Source organism: Hypanus sabinus, chromosome 9 (assembly GCF_030144855.1).
Source record: "Hypanus sabinus isolate sHypSab1 chromosome 9, sHypSab1.hap1, whole genome shotgun sequence".
NCBI lineage: Eukaryota > Metazoa > Chordata > Chondrichthyes > Myliobatiformes > Dasyatidae > Hypanus > Hypanus sabinus.
The window spans coordinates 52,924,250-52,940,374 of NC_082714.1; the positions used below are offsets into that span (position 1 = coordinate 52,924,250).

The window sequence follows — 16,125 nt, forward strand, 5'->3', positions numbered from 1 at the left end:
AGAGAAGGAATTAATTTGATTGCTGATTCATTAACAACAGAAATCTATTTTTTATTGATCAATGAGCATGAGAAAGTTGACATTTATTGATATTTACTAATTTAAATTGTAAATGCTGTCATTATTTAAAGAGTGTCTACTTGCTGTAGGTTCCAAGTGCTGGACTAAATAGGCTGGAACACGTGAAGGCAGTTTGTCCAGATAAGACCAAAGTGGGCGTCAAGTTGTTTCTAAGGCCTGCTTCAGTATGGTGAACCGAACCATCTCAATGGTGAAGTTTGCTGGTGCAGATTTGTAGTGTACTGATAAAGGATGGATGACAAGACAGATCCTTGATCTAAGCCCCTGTATTTCAGAAACCAACTCACAGCGATGCAGAAACACTATAAAAACGCAATGCAGCATGATGCACCAGGCATAACAAAAAGCCACTGAGCTGGTCTGTCTGCTCCCAACTGTAGAACAGATAAAGAGATAGCACCTTACCTGCTCAAACAGCTGATGTTGAGCTAGATATCCTATGGGGTTCCCTTCCTTCTGCAGAAAGTACCAAAAAAAAAATCAGCAATTAGTATCAACTATGGATTTATTCAGCACCTTCAATACTCAAAACAGTTAGAGGCACATTCTACAACTGCACCATACAGTATGATACCAAGCCACTCAAGCCAAGATTAGGGTAGGTAACAATAAACTTTGTCAAACTGATGGGTTTTACGTAGAGGGAAATACGGATGGGTGGAGAGGTCTTGGAAAGTAATCTGAGACCTAGGCAGCTGCCAGCTGCGGGAAGAGATTAAAGGAGGGAATGAATACATTAGGATTAGAATAGCGCAGGCAAATCAGAGGGTACAGGAATACAACAGATAAATATAGGGAGTAGTCTATGGAAAGATTGCCAAAGATGCAAATTTACTATGCACAAACAAGCACAAAAGGAATGGGCTTTAAAACTAAGTTCAGTCTAGGGTATGTGGAGCAGCATTTTGGATGAGCTTGTTTATGACGAAGACTACCTAGCAATCCACAGAAATCTGTCAAATCCAGAGGAAACAAAGGCTGCTACTACAGATGAAGTGAAAGCTGGAGTTGGACAATTGAATAGAGAGTGATGCTAACAGGAGATATTAAGTCCAAAATCCAACTCCAGTACAATGGTAGGATTGTAAATAGATTAGCTCAGCTTCAGATAGTTGATAGGGAGTGGACTGGAACTTTTTTTTATTTCAAAAAGGCATTAAGGGAGTCAAGAGATACGGGGGCTTAGTGCATAAAAGTGAGGTGAAGGCAAAAGGTCAACTGGGATCTCATTGAATGACAGAGAAGGCATAAAGAACTGGAGGACCTACTTTTGCTTCTATTCCTTTGCTACAGTTCTTTGCTATTTGAAAAGCAGAGAAGGAGAGGATGTAAAGGATAAAGTGCAAAGATAAGAAGCATAGCTAAGACCAGAAGAACTGCAGCCCAAGAGGCAGTGACAGTAGTTCAGCAATAACTTCTGTGGCATAGAACTGTCTAGTACCATTACTGGTGTCTGATGATTCAGAAAAGAAGATCTCAAGCTGCCCTTTGAAATCTCCCAATGGTGTCTTGTCAAATCATGAGTTAATCAAGATCACCGTGCTTGCTCTATTAAGGATGTTCCACAATGGTTGCTGTCTGCAGCTTGGAGCCACAATTTATCTCAGTAAAGTTTGGACCTTATGTTCAATGATTATTGAAATATTTAGCTGCATATCAGATACCTAGCAATAAAAACAATCAATGCTGCATGATCTCATTTATGGGCAGTTATGTCAGTTTGTAGCAAACAAATGCCTGTGGAGTACTGTAGTCTACAACCCCTGAACTCTTTCCAAGGACAGCCCATTTTTGCACAGCTATCATTTCCAGGTGTAGAATAAATGATTGGTAACATACACCATTTACTAGAATTGAAAATAAATTATATTGTGAATTCAGTGGATGGAATAAATGCTGATGCTGAGAACGAACCTGATGCAATATATACTTGTCAATGAATTCACCCACAGTCATCAGAGTCTGGGACCATTCGTCATCCGTGTAGCGGGAACCCAGTTCTACGGGGACAGTGCGACAGCCTGCAATCTCATGGATATATTCCACACTGTGAAGAATACATAAATTAATTTGTAAAACTCAGGAGGACTTACTTTATAAATAATATGAAGCAGTTATTATATCAACTTCAATATCCAGGATGCTTATCATTTAACAGGGTTCATTACCTATAGAGCAAGTACAAAGATAGATACAGAGTACAACTCCTTTAACATCATCATTTTAAACACTGCCAAGAGAGGTACAGCATGAATTAGATACAGAGCACATCTCTGTTACTTCAGTCTTGTTAGTTGTGCAACAGGAAGTAAGTAGTTGCATCCATTTGAAGTAATACAGGAACCTTTATTTGGTCTGAGAGGTGGGACAGCTCTTTTCACTGAAACCCCGAGTCATGTTCAATAGCTAACACAAGGTGCCAGGTAGTCTGTGAACTCAGTAACTGAGCAATTTAGTCCAAGATCAGGGGAGTATGGCTCATTTCACCGTTGCTGTACTTGGACTGGAAGGGGCTGAATACAGTTGGCAGAAGTAAAATGACCGGGCTGCTTTCACCATGATGCATGGCATCATTACAGCATAAGATTACTGCAGATAGGGTAATTATTGTTCATTAATCAAACTCCCACCCAGACAGGCTCACAATGGCACAGAGCACATAACTTCCTGAAAAATGTCTTTTATATCTTAATACTGGTACAGAATACTATATTCTTGTCATAAAAAAATCACAAATTACTCATCAGAATTCACAAGTGGAACGAGCATGCTGCGAGTTTATCCAACGTCTAGTGCGGGGGTCGGCAACCCGCGGCTCCGGAGCCACGTGGCTCTTTTACGTCTGTGCTGCGGCTCCCTGTTGCTTTGGGAAATAATTGGTTGTGGCGACCCTTTCCTGGCACATCCGAACCGACTCACAATTAGATAGCCTACGGGGGTTTGCGAGCACAGAGCTTTGGAGCCTCTGCGCCATGGGGGGCAGGTTGAGGGAGGCTTAAAAGTGAGGCTGAAGATTTCGAATAAAGTTTTATCCTTCGACTGCAGTTACCGACTCCGTGTCGTAATTTTAGCGTTGCGTGTAGCACACCGCTACATGGTCAGTATTTAATTAAAATGTATTTTATGTTAGTTTGTTAGTTTTTGAAATGTAATTCTAAATTTGAAGATTATGGTGATCTTGTACAATCTAAATAAGACGTTGTGCCGACCCATTTCCTGACACATCCGAACCGGCTCACAATTAGCCAGCGTTCAGGCTAAGGGAGATAGCCTATGGGGGTTTGTGAGTACGTGTCTTTTGCAGCATCCGCGCCCATGGGGGGTGGGTTGAGGGAGGCTTAAAAGCAAGGCTGTTTAGTTCGAATAAAGCTATCTTTGACTGCAGTTTACTGACTGCGTGTAGCACACCGCTACAACGTGTTTTTATCGCTGGCTGTCCAGAGGGGAGGTGCTGAAACGGTTTGTCGCGTGTCTGGAAGAAGTGAAAACTTTCCTGGGCAGCAAAGGGCTCAACTTTCCTGAGCTGGAACAGCCAGAGTGGCTGGAAAAGCTACACTTCATGGAAGACATGACAGCGCACCTGAACACGCTGAACACAGCTCTTCAACGGGGTAAGGACGTACAGCCCTGCACATGTTGGAGGATGTTTTGGCATTCGAGCGCAAGCTGACGTTGCTTGCCAGAGATTTACAGAAAGGCACATTGTCTCACTTCCCCAATTTGAGAGAGTTCAAACAAGGTCACGACATGATAAATTCGGAGTATTTACATTCTGCAATCATCGCAATGCAAACATCGTTTGGGAAACGCTTCTGTGAGTTCAGAGAGGAAAAAAACACATTATCCTTCCCGGTCACTCCCCTAAGCATCGATCCATCCCTACTGAACACGACTGCATTGTCAGGTGAGAGTCAACCTGACCAAGTATGATAAATATTTTAATTGCCTATTATTTTACGTATATTCATATGTTTTCATTGTTCAGTGAAATAGTCCTTTTATTTTTCAGGTTGACAGCTGGCTGACGTTATTTTTGGTTTGCTGCTGGCGGCAAATTTAAGTTTGGCGTTTTTCATAAATACAAGAAGGACTCAAATAGACGTTGAGTATTTTACTTAAAAGTAACCTTCAACCCAACGTCTTTTTTTCGGAGTTCAAAATGTTTTTGTTGCATGCAGAAATGTAATTTCGTTTTCTCTGCAGGAGTTCATCAATTTCATAAATGCAACACATTATAGTTTGTTTATACATAGCATAAAGGCAAAACAAAACGTTATATGCAGTGTTATTTCATTTTAAATGTCAAACGGGTTTTGCGGCTCCCAGTGTTTTCTTTTCTGTGGGAAACTGGTCCAAGTGGCTCTTTCAGTGGTAAAGGTTGCTGACCCCTGGTCTAGTGGATGGAGAAAGACACTGCCAATAACAGTCACACTGTACCTACCTCCACTTGCTGTCCCTCACAGCAGGCCAATGATCAACAACACCCTGAAGTATGACAGGTTTGTGTGGAACAAGATACTGAGCTCTGAAATGTTCCAGTGAAGGACAACGGATCCTTGGAACTTCCATTCCAGCTTGGATCTCCTTTATCCAAGGAACTGCAACCTGCAGCCTCTGGAATTACAACAGCAGATAAATGTTTCACTCCCAGCAGTCAGGCCTTTACCTCTTCTACCTAAACCTGCCCAGCTTCTTACTTCATATCCCCTCCCGCAACAATCTGCCTTTCACCTCACCTGGTCTCACCTATTCCAGTTAGCTGTACTCCTCCCCCTCCCTTCTTATTCTGGGTTCTTCCCCCTTTCTTTCCAGTACTGATGAAGGTTGTGGCCCAAAATGTCTACCTCTCTACAGATTCCCCTCCATAGATGCTGCCTGACTTGCTTGAGTTCGTCCAGCATTTTCTATGTGTTGCTTTTCTAGCATCTGCAGAATTACTTATATAAACTTTTCACTGAAGCTACAACCTGTTATTGCATAATCAAATATCTCAGGGTTCTTCACTCAAATTCTCCCTTGTTTATCCAAACTAATCTAACAAGTGGCTAAGATTACAATGCACTTATCTGGATTTCTTGCCCCACAGATATGCAACAAATGGAAAGAACAGGTTTATCTGGTTTGTCTTCTACCAGCCTGACAGTCAAAGATTACAGTTGCTGAGCAACTTCTGTTAATTGTCAAGCATTCCTCCTGTCCCTATGGTACACAGTACCTCCCCTTCCTGGGGGTACCAACTCCTTCCAGGGAGACTGGTCAGACAACTTTGCTCTTGTCATGGTGGAGCTTCAAGTTGTTCCTGCAGAATGGGGATGAACCTGTATCGATCAATCAGTAAAGGATGCAACAGGCCCAGCAGCATGCCCAGAGCACACTGGCGGATGTACACTACTGGCATCAGGCAGCACCAGGCAACTGGCTGTACACGCCTCAAACGGGTCCAGAGAAGTCATTTGGCCAAGTGAAACCTTTCCTAAAGTTCAAATCAAATTCAAGCAGCAGAAAAAAGATCAAATTGTACAGATAGAGGTGGAAGAGTACAAGGGAAGCCAACAGAAGGGCAGGAAAAGTGAAGGGAGGGGGAAGCAGAGTGGGAGAGTACAGGAGAATAGGCAAGGAAGTCAAAGTGGGAAGGGGAGGATGTGGGGTGGGGTGGGGTGAACTTAGAAATTTACAGCACATTACAGGCCCTTTGGCCCACAATGTTATGCCGACCATGTAACTGCCTAGAATTTCCCTAATACATAGCCCTCTATTTTTCCAAGCTCCGTATACCCATCTAAGAGGCTCCCAAAAGACCCCATTGTATTTGCCTCCACCAACACCACCAGCATTCTATATCTTATCTGGTCCTGGTGACTTATCTAACTTAATGCTTTTCAAAAGCTTCAGCACATCCTCTTTCTTAACGTCTGTGTGCTCAAGCATTTCAGTCCGCTGCAAGTCATCACCACAATGGCCCAGGTCTTTTTCTCTGATGAATACTACAGTAAAGTATTCACTAAGTACATCCACTACCTCCTCCAGCTCCATGCACGTTTCTACTCTCACTCCTGATTGGTCCTATTCTCACACGGCTCATCCTCTTGCTCTTCACATACTTGTAGAATGCCTTGGAGTTTTCCTTAATCCTGCTCACCAAGGCCTTCTCATGATCCCTTCTTGCTCTCTGGTTTTAAGCTTCTTCCTAGCAACCTTGTAATTTTCAAGAGCTCTAAAAGTACCTACATTCTTAAACCTTTTGTAAGCTTTTCTTTTCTTCTTAACTAGATTTTCTACATATTTTGTATACCATTGTACTTTTTCCCTACCACCCTTTCCCTGCCTCAATGGAACATACCAAAGCAGAACTCCATGCAAATACTCCCTGAACATTTGCCACACTTCTGCTGTGCATTTCCCTGAGAACATCTGCTTCCAATTTATGCTGCCAAGTTCCTGCCTAATAGCATCATATTTCCCCTACCCCAATTAAATGCTTTCCCAAACTGTCTGCTCCTAACCCTCTCCAGCACTATGGTGAAGGAGAGAGAGTTGTGGTCACTACCTCCAAATGTTCTCCCACCTAGAGATCTGACACCTGACCAGGTTCATTTTCCAATACCAGGTCAAGTACAGCTTCTCCTCTAGTTGGCTTATGCACATATTGCATCAGGAAACCTTCCTGAACACACCTTACAAACTCTACCCCATCTAAACCCCTTGTGATAAGGAGATGCCAATCAATATCAGTAAAGTTAAAATCTCCCATCACAACAACCCTATTATTATTGCACTGTTTCAGAATCACAACCCTATTATTATGGAAGAGTTGAAGGAAGTGATTTTGGGGCTGTGAAGTAACAGGCTAAGATGGGCAAGGCAGGGCCAAGGAGGCAGGAGTGGGCAAGGGTGTGTGTGTGTGTGTGTGTGTGTGTGTGTGTGTGTGTGTGTGTGTGTGTGTGTGTGTGTGTGTGTGTGTGTGTGTGTGTGTGTGTGTGTGTGTGTGTGTGTGTGTGTGTGTGTGTGTGTGTGTGTGTGAGAGAGAGAGAGAGAGAGAGAGAGAGAGAGAGAGAGAGAGTGTTTTGCGTACGTGCCTGTGTGTGTGCATATTACAATTCATGCAGGTGTGGAGCATCTCTGCCACTGGACCAAGGCCACTCTGGTCAAATCCACACAATAGCTGATGCACAACAGTTATCCCATGTTGGAAGAAATTGGCACCTTCTGTTCCCCTGTGAACATTGGGGTCTGCAATGCCAGGCCATGAATATCATTCATTATCAAAGCAAACAAGCTTTGATGCTCTCATGTTAACATCACCACCGTGACTGAGACACAATAGGCCAGAGATGGCCAGCTCAAGGATCATGGCAGTGAGCACCAAAACCAGAATTCAGTGGGTCAAAAGAGCACACCTGGAAGGGTAATCTGTAGGAGGAAAACTGTGTTCAAGTTGTGGGTTTCAGTGTCAAGGACTAAACAACTTCCTGTGTAGGACGAATGACCTACAGCAATGCAGAATGAGCATGCTACTGTTCGCAGCCCACGTGACCTAGCCCTGGAAGTGATAGATGAGACAAAGCAGGACTTCCATCCAAATGGATGGATGAATGGCATGCTGTTTCCTGAAGGGAGACAAATATTCACCTGAGCTGCTACAGAATAAGGGTTAGAAAGGAGTTAAGATGCTGGAGAGACATAACTGGGGAAAAGTACATCACAACCGATACCCCACATTCAATCATCTCATCAAGCACGATAAAAATAGAGGGCTTTAACAATGCACACAGTAAGTGGCATGGAGTTCTGAACATCTGCTGAGCGAGCTGTTTTAATAAGTGAAGGCACAGAAGACAGGACACCTCACACCTATTAACTGAATAGTACATCTGAACCCAGAGACAGGACAACCAAAAGCAGAGCGGGGAGTGTCATCAGTGGGAGGAGCCCGAGCTCTGGGTTCTGGAGCTGTAGCAAGAACTGAAATCACTGGGGTCCATCCAAGTGCTTCATGGAGAGCACATTGCAGGACTTGTTCAATCCACCTGTGCAAGCAGAGAGGCTGGATGCAGACAAGCAGTTTAGGAGATCCAAAATGCATCTTGCTGTCTGGGTACTAAATTCTGAATTCTAAAGAGAAGAGAGTGATGATATAGAGGGGAGGTGAAGAAAGGGTAAAGTAGTAATAGAAGTAGTAGATTCTACAGTCAGAATGGTAGATAAGCTTTTCTTCAGTTGCTGATGTGATCCCAGGATGGTTTGTTGCCTCCTTGGTCCCAGGCTCAAAGATATCACTGAGTTGTGTAGAGAGGCAGAGGTCAGGATTCATATTTATAATATTTGAATAGGTGGGGAAGGAATGAAGGTCTGCAGGCAGAGTTTAAGGAATTGGAAAAGATACAGGACCTCAAAGGCAGCAATCTCCAGATTACCTTCAGTGCCACACACCACTGAGTATAGAAATAGGTGACTGAAGATATGGTGTACAAGGGAAGGTTTTAAATACTCAAGAAACTGTGATGTTTTGGAGAACATGAGGTAGATTGTAGGGTTGGGAGAAATATCCACCTAGATTGGATTGCAAGTTGGGGAGCATTTAAACTAGCTTGGTAGGGGAAACAGGAGCTGAGCACTGAGTCATGAGGAAGAACCTTAATTATCAACTGTGATATACTCAGCATAAAAAAGGTACAGAGAGTGGAGAATTCCTAAATTGCATTCAGAAGAACTTGATTGCAGCAAGGATGTAGTAAGCCCAAGAGAAGCGGTACAGTTCTGGATTTGGTTTCAGTAAATAAAGCTGGACAGGTAGGAGTACAAATGGGACTGCATTTTTGTGGTGGACTTAGCTTGAATATGGAAAAGGATGGGGATAAACGAGTAAAAGGTTCTGAAGTGTGGAAAGGCCCAGCTTATTAGACTGAGAAACAATTTAATAAAAGTGGTCTGGAGATTATCTGGGGAAGTAAATTAGTCTAAGAGCAAAGGAAATGAAAGAGAACTTTATCATGAAAGAGGTTCAAGAGTTTCAGGGTAAATGTGCCCACAAAGGAAAGGAGGAAGAATGTCAAATTGAGAACACTACAGGTAAAAAAAAGATAAAAAAAAGATCAGGCAAACAAAAAATTGAGGGTAACATAAGACACGGTGTGCAGACATCCTAGAGGAGGACAGAACGTCCAAAAGCCAGAGAGATACAGCATTAAAACAGATTCCACAGACCATCGACTCTACACTGGCCATTAAACACCCACTTACACTAATCCTACATGATTCCTATATTTTATTTGCTCCATATTTCTATCAACCATCTCCTTAATGCACATTCTATTACACAAATGGACAATTTACAGCAGTCAATGAATCTAGAGCTATAGAGTCACATATAGCACAAAAACAGGCCCTTCGGACCACCCAGTCAGCGCCAAAACATTTGAACTGCCTTCTCCTATCAACCTGCACCGGGTTCGGAGCCCTCCATATCCCTACCATCCATGTACCGATCCAAACTTCCCTTAAAGGGTGAAATTGTGCTCGCATGGACCACTTGCACTGGTAGCTCATTCCACACTCTCACGATCCTCTGACTTAAGAAGTTTCCCCTCATGTTCCCCTTAAATGTTTCACCCCTCACCCTTAACCCAGAACTAGTTGTAGATTCACCCAGCCTCTGTGGGAAAAGCCCAACTGTATTTACCCTATCTATACTACTCATGATTTTGTATACCTCTATCAAATCTCCCCTCTGTCTTCTACGTTCCAAGGAATAAAGTCCAACCTATTCAATCTTACCTTACAACTCAGGTCCTCCAGCCCTGACAATATGCTTGTCAATTTTCTCTGCACTCTTTCAGCCTTACTTACATCTTTCCTGTAAGTAGCTGACCAAAACTGCACACAATACTCCAAATTAGGCCTCACCAACATGTACAACTTCAACATTACATCCATCTCCTGTACACAATACTTTGATTTATGAAGGCTGACGTGCCAAAAGATTTCTTTACGACTCTATCTACCTGTGCCATCACTTTCAGTGATTCATGGACCTGTGTTGCCAGATCCCTTTGTTCTTCCACAGTCCTTAGTGCCCTACTGTTCACTGTTTAAGACCACTGTGGCTGGTCCTTCTGAAGTGCAGCACCTCACACTTGTCTGCAGTAAATTCTATCTGCTACTCTTCAGCCCATTTTTTCAGCTGGTGAAGCTTCTGCCACAAGCTTTGATAAACATAAAGTACACTGCAGATGCTGTGGTCAAATCAAAACGTACAAACAAGCTGGAGGAACTCAGCAAGTTGGGCAGCATCCATGGAAACGAGCAGTCAACGTTTCAGGCCGAAACCCTTCATTAGGACTGAAGAAGGAGGGGGGCAGGGGCCCTATAAGGAAGATGGGGGGAGGGTGGAAGGTGCTGGGTGAAAAACCAATCAGAGGAAAGATCATGGGGTGGGGGAGGGGAAGCAGAGAGGGGATAGGCAGGAGACGTGAAGAAGGAATGTAAGGGGAAAGCACTATGGGTAGTAGAAGAAGGCAGAATCATGAGAGGTGATAGGCAGCTAGAAGAGGAGACAGAGTGAAAGTGGGATGGGGAAGGGAGAGGGAGGGAATTACCGGAAGTTGGAGAGTTCGACGTTCATGCCAAGGGGCTGGAGGCTACCCAGACGGTATATGAGGTGTTACTCCTCCAACCTGAGTTTGGCCTCATCATGGCAGTAGAGGAGGCCATGTATGGACATATCCGAATGGGAATGTGAAGCAGAGTTGAAGTGGGTGGCAACCGGGAGATCCTGTCTGTTGTGGTGGATGGAGTGGAGGTGCTCGATGAAGTGGTCCCCCAATCTATGTCGGGTCTCGACGATGTAGAGGAGGCCGCACCAGGAGCACTGAATGTGATAGATAACCCCAACAGACTCACAAGTGAAGTGTTGCCTCACCTGGAAGGACTGTCTGGGACCCTGAATGGTGGTAAGAGAGGAAGTGTACGGACAGATGATAGCCTTTCTCAGCAACATCTACAACACGCTGGAGGAACTTAGCAGGTCGGGCAGCATCGATGGAAATGAGCAGTCAACGTTTCCGATCGAAACCCTTCATCAGGACTGCTCGCACTGCTTGGTTTTATCTCCTCCCCAAGATCCACAAGCCTGACTGTCGTTTTTCTCCCGCCAGATAGCCTTTCTCGCTGTCCACTACACCCCTGCTCTTGGTGTCATCTGCAAATTTGCTAATTCAGTTAATCACATGATCTGGTGATAATTGATAGAGATGACAATAAACAAAGGACTCAGCATCAATCCCTATAGCACACCACTGGTTATAGGCCTCCAGTCAGAAAAGCAACCCTCTACTACCACTCTCTGGCTTCTCCCACAAAGCCAATGCCTAATCCAATTTACTACCTCATTTTGAATGCTGAGCGACTGAACCCTTTTGACCAACCGCCCATGCCAGACCTTGTCAAATGTCTTGCTAAGGTTTATGTTGACAACATCCATTGCGTTGCCTTCATCAATTTTTCTGGTAATTTCATTGAAAAACTCTAAAAATTTAGTTAAGACATAACTAAAACGACATACAAAGTCATGTTGACTATACCTAATCAGTCCATGTCTATCCAAATATTCATGTATCCAGTCCTGGTCCTTTAGAATGCCTTCCAATAACTTACCCACTACTAATGTCAGGTTCACTGGCCTATAATTTCCTGGTTTATTTTTTGAGCCCTTCTTAAAGAGCAGAACAACATTTGGAACCCTTCATCTTTTGGTATCTCACCTGTCACTAAGGATGATTTAAATATCTCTGCTAAGGCCTCTGCAATTTCGGCACTTGTCTCCTCAGGGTTCAGGGCAATTCCTTGTCATGCCCTTGGGATTTATCCACCCTAATTTACCTCCAGACAGCAAATACCTCCTCCTCTGTAATCTGTATCGGGTCCATGACCTCAATGTTGCTTTTCCTCACTTCTAGAGACTTGTGTCCATCTCCTTAGTAAATACAGATACAAAAAATCCATTTAAGATCTCCCCCTATCTCTTTTGGCTCCACACATAGATTGCCATTCTGATCTTCTGGAAGACCAATTTAGTATCTTGCAATCCTTTTGGTCTTAGCATCTCTGTAGAGCCCTTAGTATTCTCCTTCACCTCATGCCTTCTTTTAGCCCTCAAGATTTCTTTCTTAAGTGTTCTCTTGCATTTCTTATACCCCATAAGTACTTAATTTGTTCCTACGTGCCTATACATGCTATGCACCTCCTTTTTTTTTCTTAACCAGGAATCAATATCTCTTAAAAATCTAAACCTGGTATCTTTACATTTAATTCTGGCAAGTACATAGAAGCTTTGTACTCTCAACATTTCACTTTTGAAGGCCATACACCTACCAAGTATATCTTTGCTAGAAAATAGCCTGAACCCATTCACACTTTTCACATCCTTTCTGATACCATCAACATTGGCTTTTCTCCAATTTAAGGTCCCAACCCATGGACCAGACATGCCTTTTTCCATGTTCACTTTTAAACAAATGGCATTGTGATCATTACATGCAAAGTGCTCTCCTACACAAACTTCTGTCACCTGCCCTGTCTCATTCCCTAATAGCGGATCCAGTATCACACACTCTCTCATTGGGACTTCTATGTACTGATTATGGAAACATTCCTGAACTCATCTGGCAAACTCTATCTCATCTAGTGCTTTTACAGTGTGAGAGTCCCAATCAATATGTGGAAAGATAAAATCAACTACTATACAACCTTATACTTCTTGCAATAGTCTGCGATCTCTCTACAAGTTTGTTCCTCTCAATCCCTCAGATTGTTGGGTGGTCTATAATGAAGGTCATTAACAATGTCATACCTTTCTTATTCCCCAGTTCCACCCATAAAGTCTCACTAGATGAGTTCTTCAGTCTGTCCTGACTGAGCACTGCCATAACATTTTCCCTGACTAGTAATGCCACCCCTCTCCCTTTAATACCTCTCACTCTGTGGCATTTAAAACAGAACCCCAGAATACTGAGCTGCCAGTCCTGCTCCTCCTGCAACCAGAACTATCAGTTCTGGCACTCTGGTTCCCTTCCCCTGCAAATCTAATTTAAACCCGTCCCCCCACCCCCATGCAGCACTAGCAAACTTCCCTCAGTTCAGGTGCAAACTATCCCTTCTGCCTATGCCCCACCTTCCCTGGAAGAGAGTCCAGTGACCCAAAAATCTGATGCTCTCTCTTCTACACCAACTCCTTAGCCACGTGTTAAACTATATAATCTTCCTATTTCTGGCCTCACTAGCCCATGGCATGGGTGGCAATCCTGAGATCACAACTCTGGAGGTCCTGCTCTTTAACTTGGCACCTAACTCCCTGAAGTCACTTTGCTCGTCACTCTTCCTACCTATATCATTGGTAATTACATGGCCATGACCTCTGGCCACACACCCTCTCATTTAAGAATGCTGAACACTCAATTCAAGATGTCCCGGACTCTGGCACCCAGGAGACAACAGACCATCTGGGAATCTCTTTGTCGTCCACAGGACCTCCTTTCTCTTTCCCTAACTAATGAATCCCTTATCACCACAATTGGCCTCTTTACCACCCTTCCATTCTGAATCAAAGAGCCAGACTTAGACCAGAGACCTAACTGCTGTGACTTTCCTCTGCTAACTCATCCCGCTCAACAGCATCCAAAGATCTATACCTGTTCTTGAGGTGAATGGCCAAAGGGGTACTCTACACTGGTTTCTTAACCCCTTTCTCCATCCTGATTTTCACCCAGTTTCCTGTGTCCTGCACCTTGGCTGTAACTAGCTCTCTATATGCCTTATCTATCATCCCCTTCAGCCTTCCAAATGATCTGGAATTCATCTGGCTCCAGCTCCCTAATGTGGAGTGTTAGAAGCTGCAGCACGTCTTGCAGATGAAGTCTGCACAAACCTACCTACAGCTTTTTTGCCCTCTCTCACTCAACTCTCCTCAATGACACCTCGATGAGCTAAAGCCTCAAAATCTCCACTCTACTACTGTCCACTCCAACAATGGCCTCTCTGCTTGCATCTGCCTTGTTTTAGTTTGCCAGTCACTGACTGGCCACTGGTCGACACACTAAACTGCCGCAACTTGATGCCTTATGTACTCAACTGGCGAACTTGAGTGAGCTATGTGCTGATCGGCTGCTGCTCAAAAAGAAATACCACCTGCATGCCTCTGGAATGGGAGGCATGCTGAGTACCTAGAGGAAACTTACATAGTCACAGGGTGAATGTGCAAACTCCATGCAGACAGCACTGGAGATCAGAACTGAACCTAGATCTCTGGTACTGTTAGGTTGTAGCTCTACTAGCTGCATCACAGTACTGTTATGTGCAGAGGTAAAATTAAAAGAACAGGTTTGATAAAAATGCTGGCAAAAGAAAAGGCAAAGATGTTCAATAATATGATAATCTAAAGAAAGAATAAGGCTTACTTGAGAATAATTAGGTAATCTGATGTGTGCAAGTTGATTTTGTGGCCAATGTTGTTACTGAATACTATACAGCTGTCTTCAAAGAGAGGGGAATTGATAGTTATGTTGCACTTAAAGTGAAATATTGAATGGAATAAACATAATAAAAGAGTACCTATTAAAGAAAATAGCATCTTTTGCTCCTAACCCTGTGTGTTATAAACAGCCTCCTTTTAAATAACTGAAGCAGTATCGCAGCATAAAAGCCAGGACCAACAGGCTCCAGGACAGCTTCTTCCACCAGGCCATCGGACTGATGAACTCATGCTGATTTGAGTGTACTCTATATTACATTGACTGTTCTATTTATTATATATTATTATAAAATACTATGATTGCACATTGCACATTTAGATGGAGACATAACATAAATATTTCTACTCCTCATATATGTGAAGGATGTAAGAAATAAAGTCAATTCAATTCAATGTTCAATGATTCCATGAAGCATCACCGGCACATTCTGATGGTACACCAGCTTCAGCAGTCACCACTGAACTAGAATGGAAGTCATGCTTAATCCCAAGAGACTTTCTGAGAGAAGGGAAGAGATGTTGTACCTCACCAGTTGTGCTATCGACAAGTTAGAGCAATCAGCATGTTTCGAGCAGCAGAGGCAGCTGTGGCAGTGGGATTAACTCAGTGTGTAAACTGGCTCTATACTCACTTGTTTCAACAATCTGCCAGCCAGGTGTTGGTAATTCAAGAGCTTAAATATTGTAGATTCCATTAGCCTTGTTGAGATCTTCATGCCCAATTGGTTTCAGTACTACACTGGCATAATATCTGCTATAAGGCCCAACTGATGGTCATTATGATTCTTCCAAATTCAGTCACACAATCCGCAACAGAAAATTGGAGCTGGGATCCTCCACAAATGTAAAGCTAAATCACAACATTTAACTCTTAATGTTTAGATACAGACTAGAAAGAGTCAACAGGTCAGGGTCTTTTCCTTGCCTTCCAACTACACAATACACACCACCCTGGGGTCCAGAGAGAAACATCAAGTAAACATTATTTAACCTTAGGTGCAGAAACTGCTAGTAATGACTCAGGCAGCAAGTTGGCAGTTTCGGAGTTCCATTTCCCACAGCGACCATTATTTCACCCTTCTTGTCGCTTTATAGCCAATTACTGTTGAATTATGGGCACTTGTGCCTTCAGTTTCTGGCAGGAGAAACTGGTATGAAACTACTGTAAGCTCATCTATATTTGTAGCAGTCTTATATGCCTCTAATCCATTCTTATTTTGAAGTATCACTTACTCCAGGTCTGCCAGCTACAACTAGTGTATGATCACTTACACATTCCATTACCCTCCACCCCATACTATTTTTTTTGCTTTCCACAAGGTCCACTTTCTTCTGTTCATGCCTCCACAACTACTCACATATAGTTCTCATATAGTAACCTACCTGCCTGTCTCAATCCCTCAATCCAACGGGATTTAAAACGATCCACCCAAGTCTTGAGTTACCTTGTATTTTCTCTTCTTTCTTTAACACTACACTTGTGTCTCATGTTACAGATATTAATAGTTCACCTGCAGTTA

The 16,125-nt window shown here is 43.2% G+C and overlaps 1 protein-coding gene across 3 annotated transcripts in view; it reads right to left on the reverse strand.

The window, feature by feature from the left end:
- Positions 1–16,125, reverse strand: part of kdm8 (lysine (K)-specific demethylase 8) — a 76,259-nt gene that overhangs the window by 22,955 nt on the left and 37,179 nt on the right. For all 3 annotated transcript variants that reach the window (XR_009513986.1, XR_009513985.1, XM_059979700.1), the window contains exons 3-5: positions 4,523–4,695; positions 1,996–2,128; positions 487–537 (exon numbers count right to left, since the gene is read on the reverse strand). Coding sequence is in view for 1 of the 3 variants with exons in the window: in XM_059979700.1 (XP_059835683.1) it covers positions 487–537; positions 1,996–2,128; positions 4,523–4,695 (357 nt within the window). In the remaining 2 variants the exon portion in view is untranslated. The remainder of the gene's footprint in view (positions 1–486; positions 538–1,995; positions 2,129–4,522; positions 4,696–16,125) is intronic.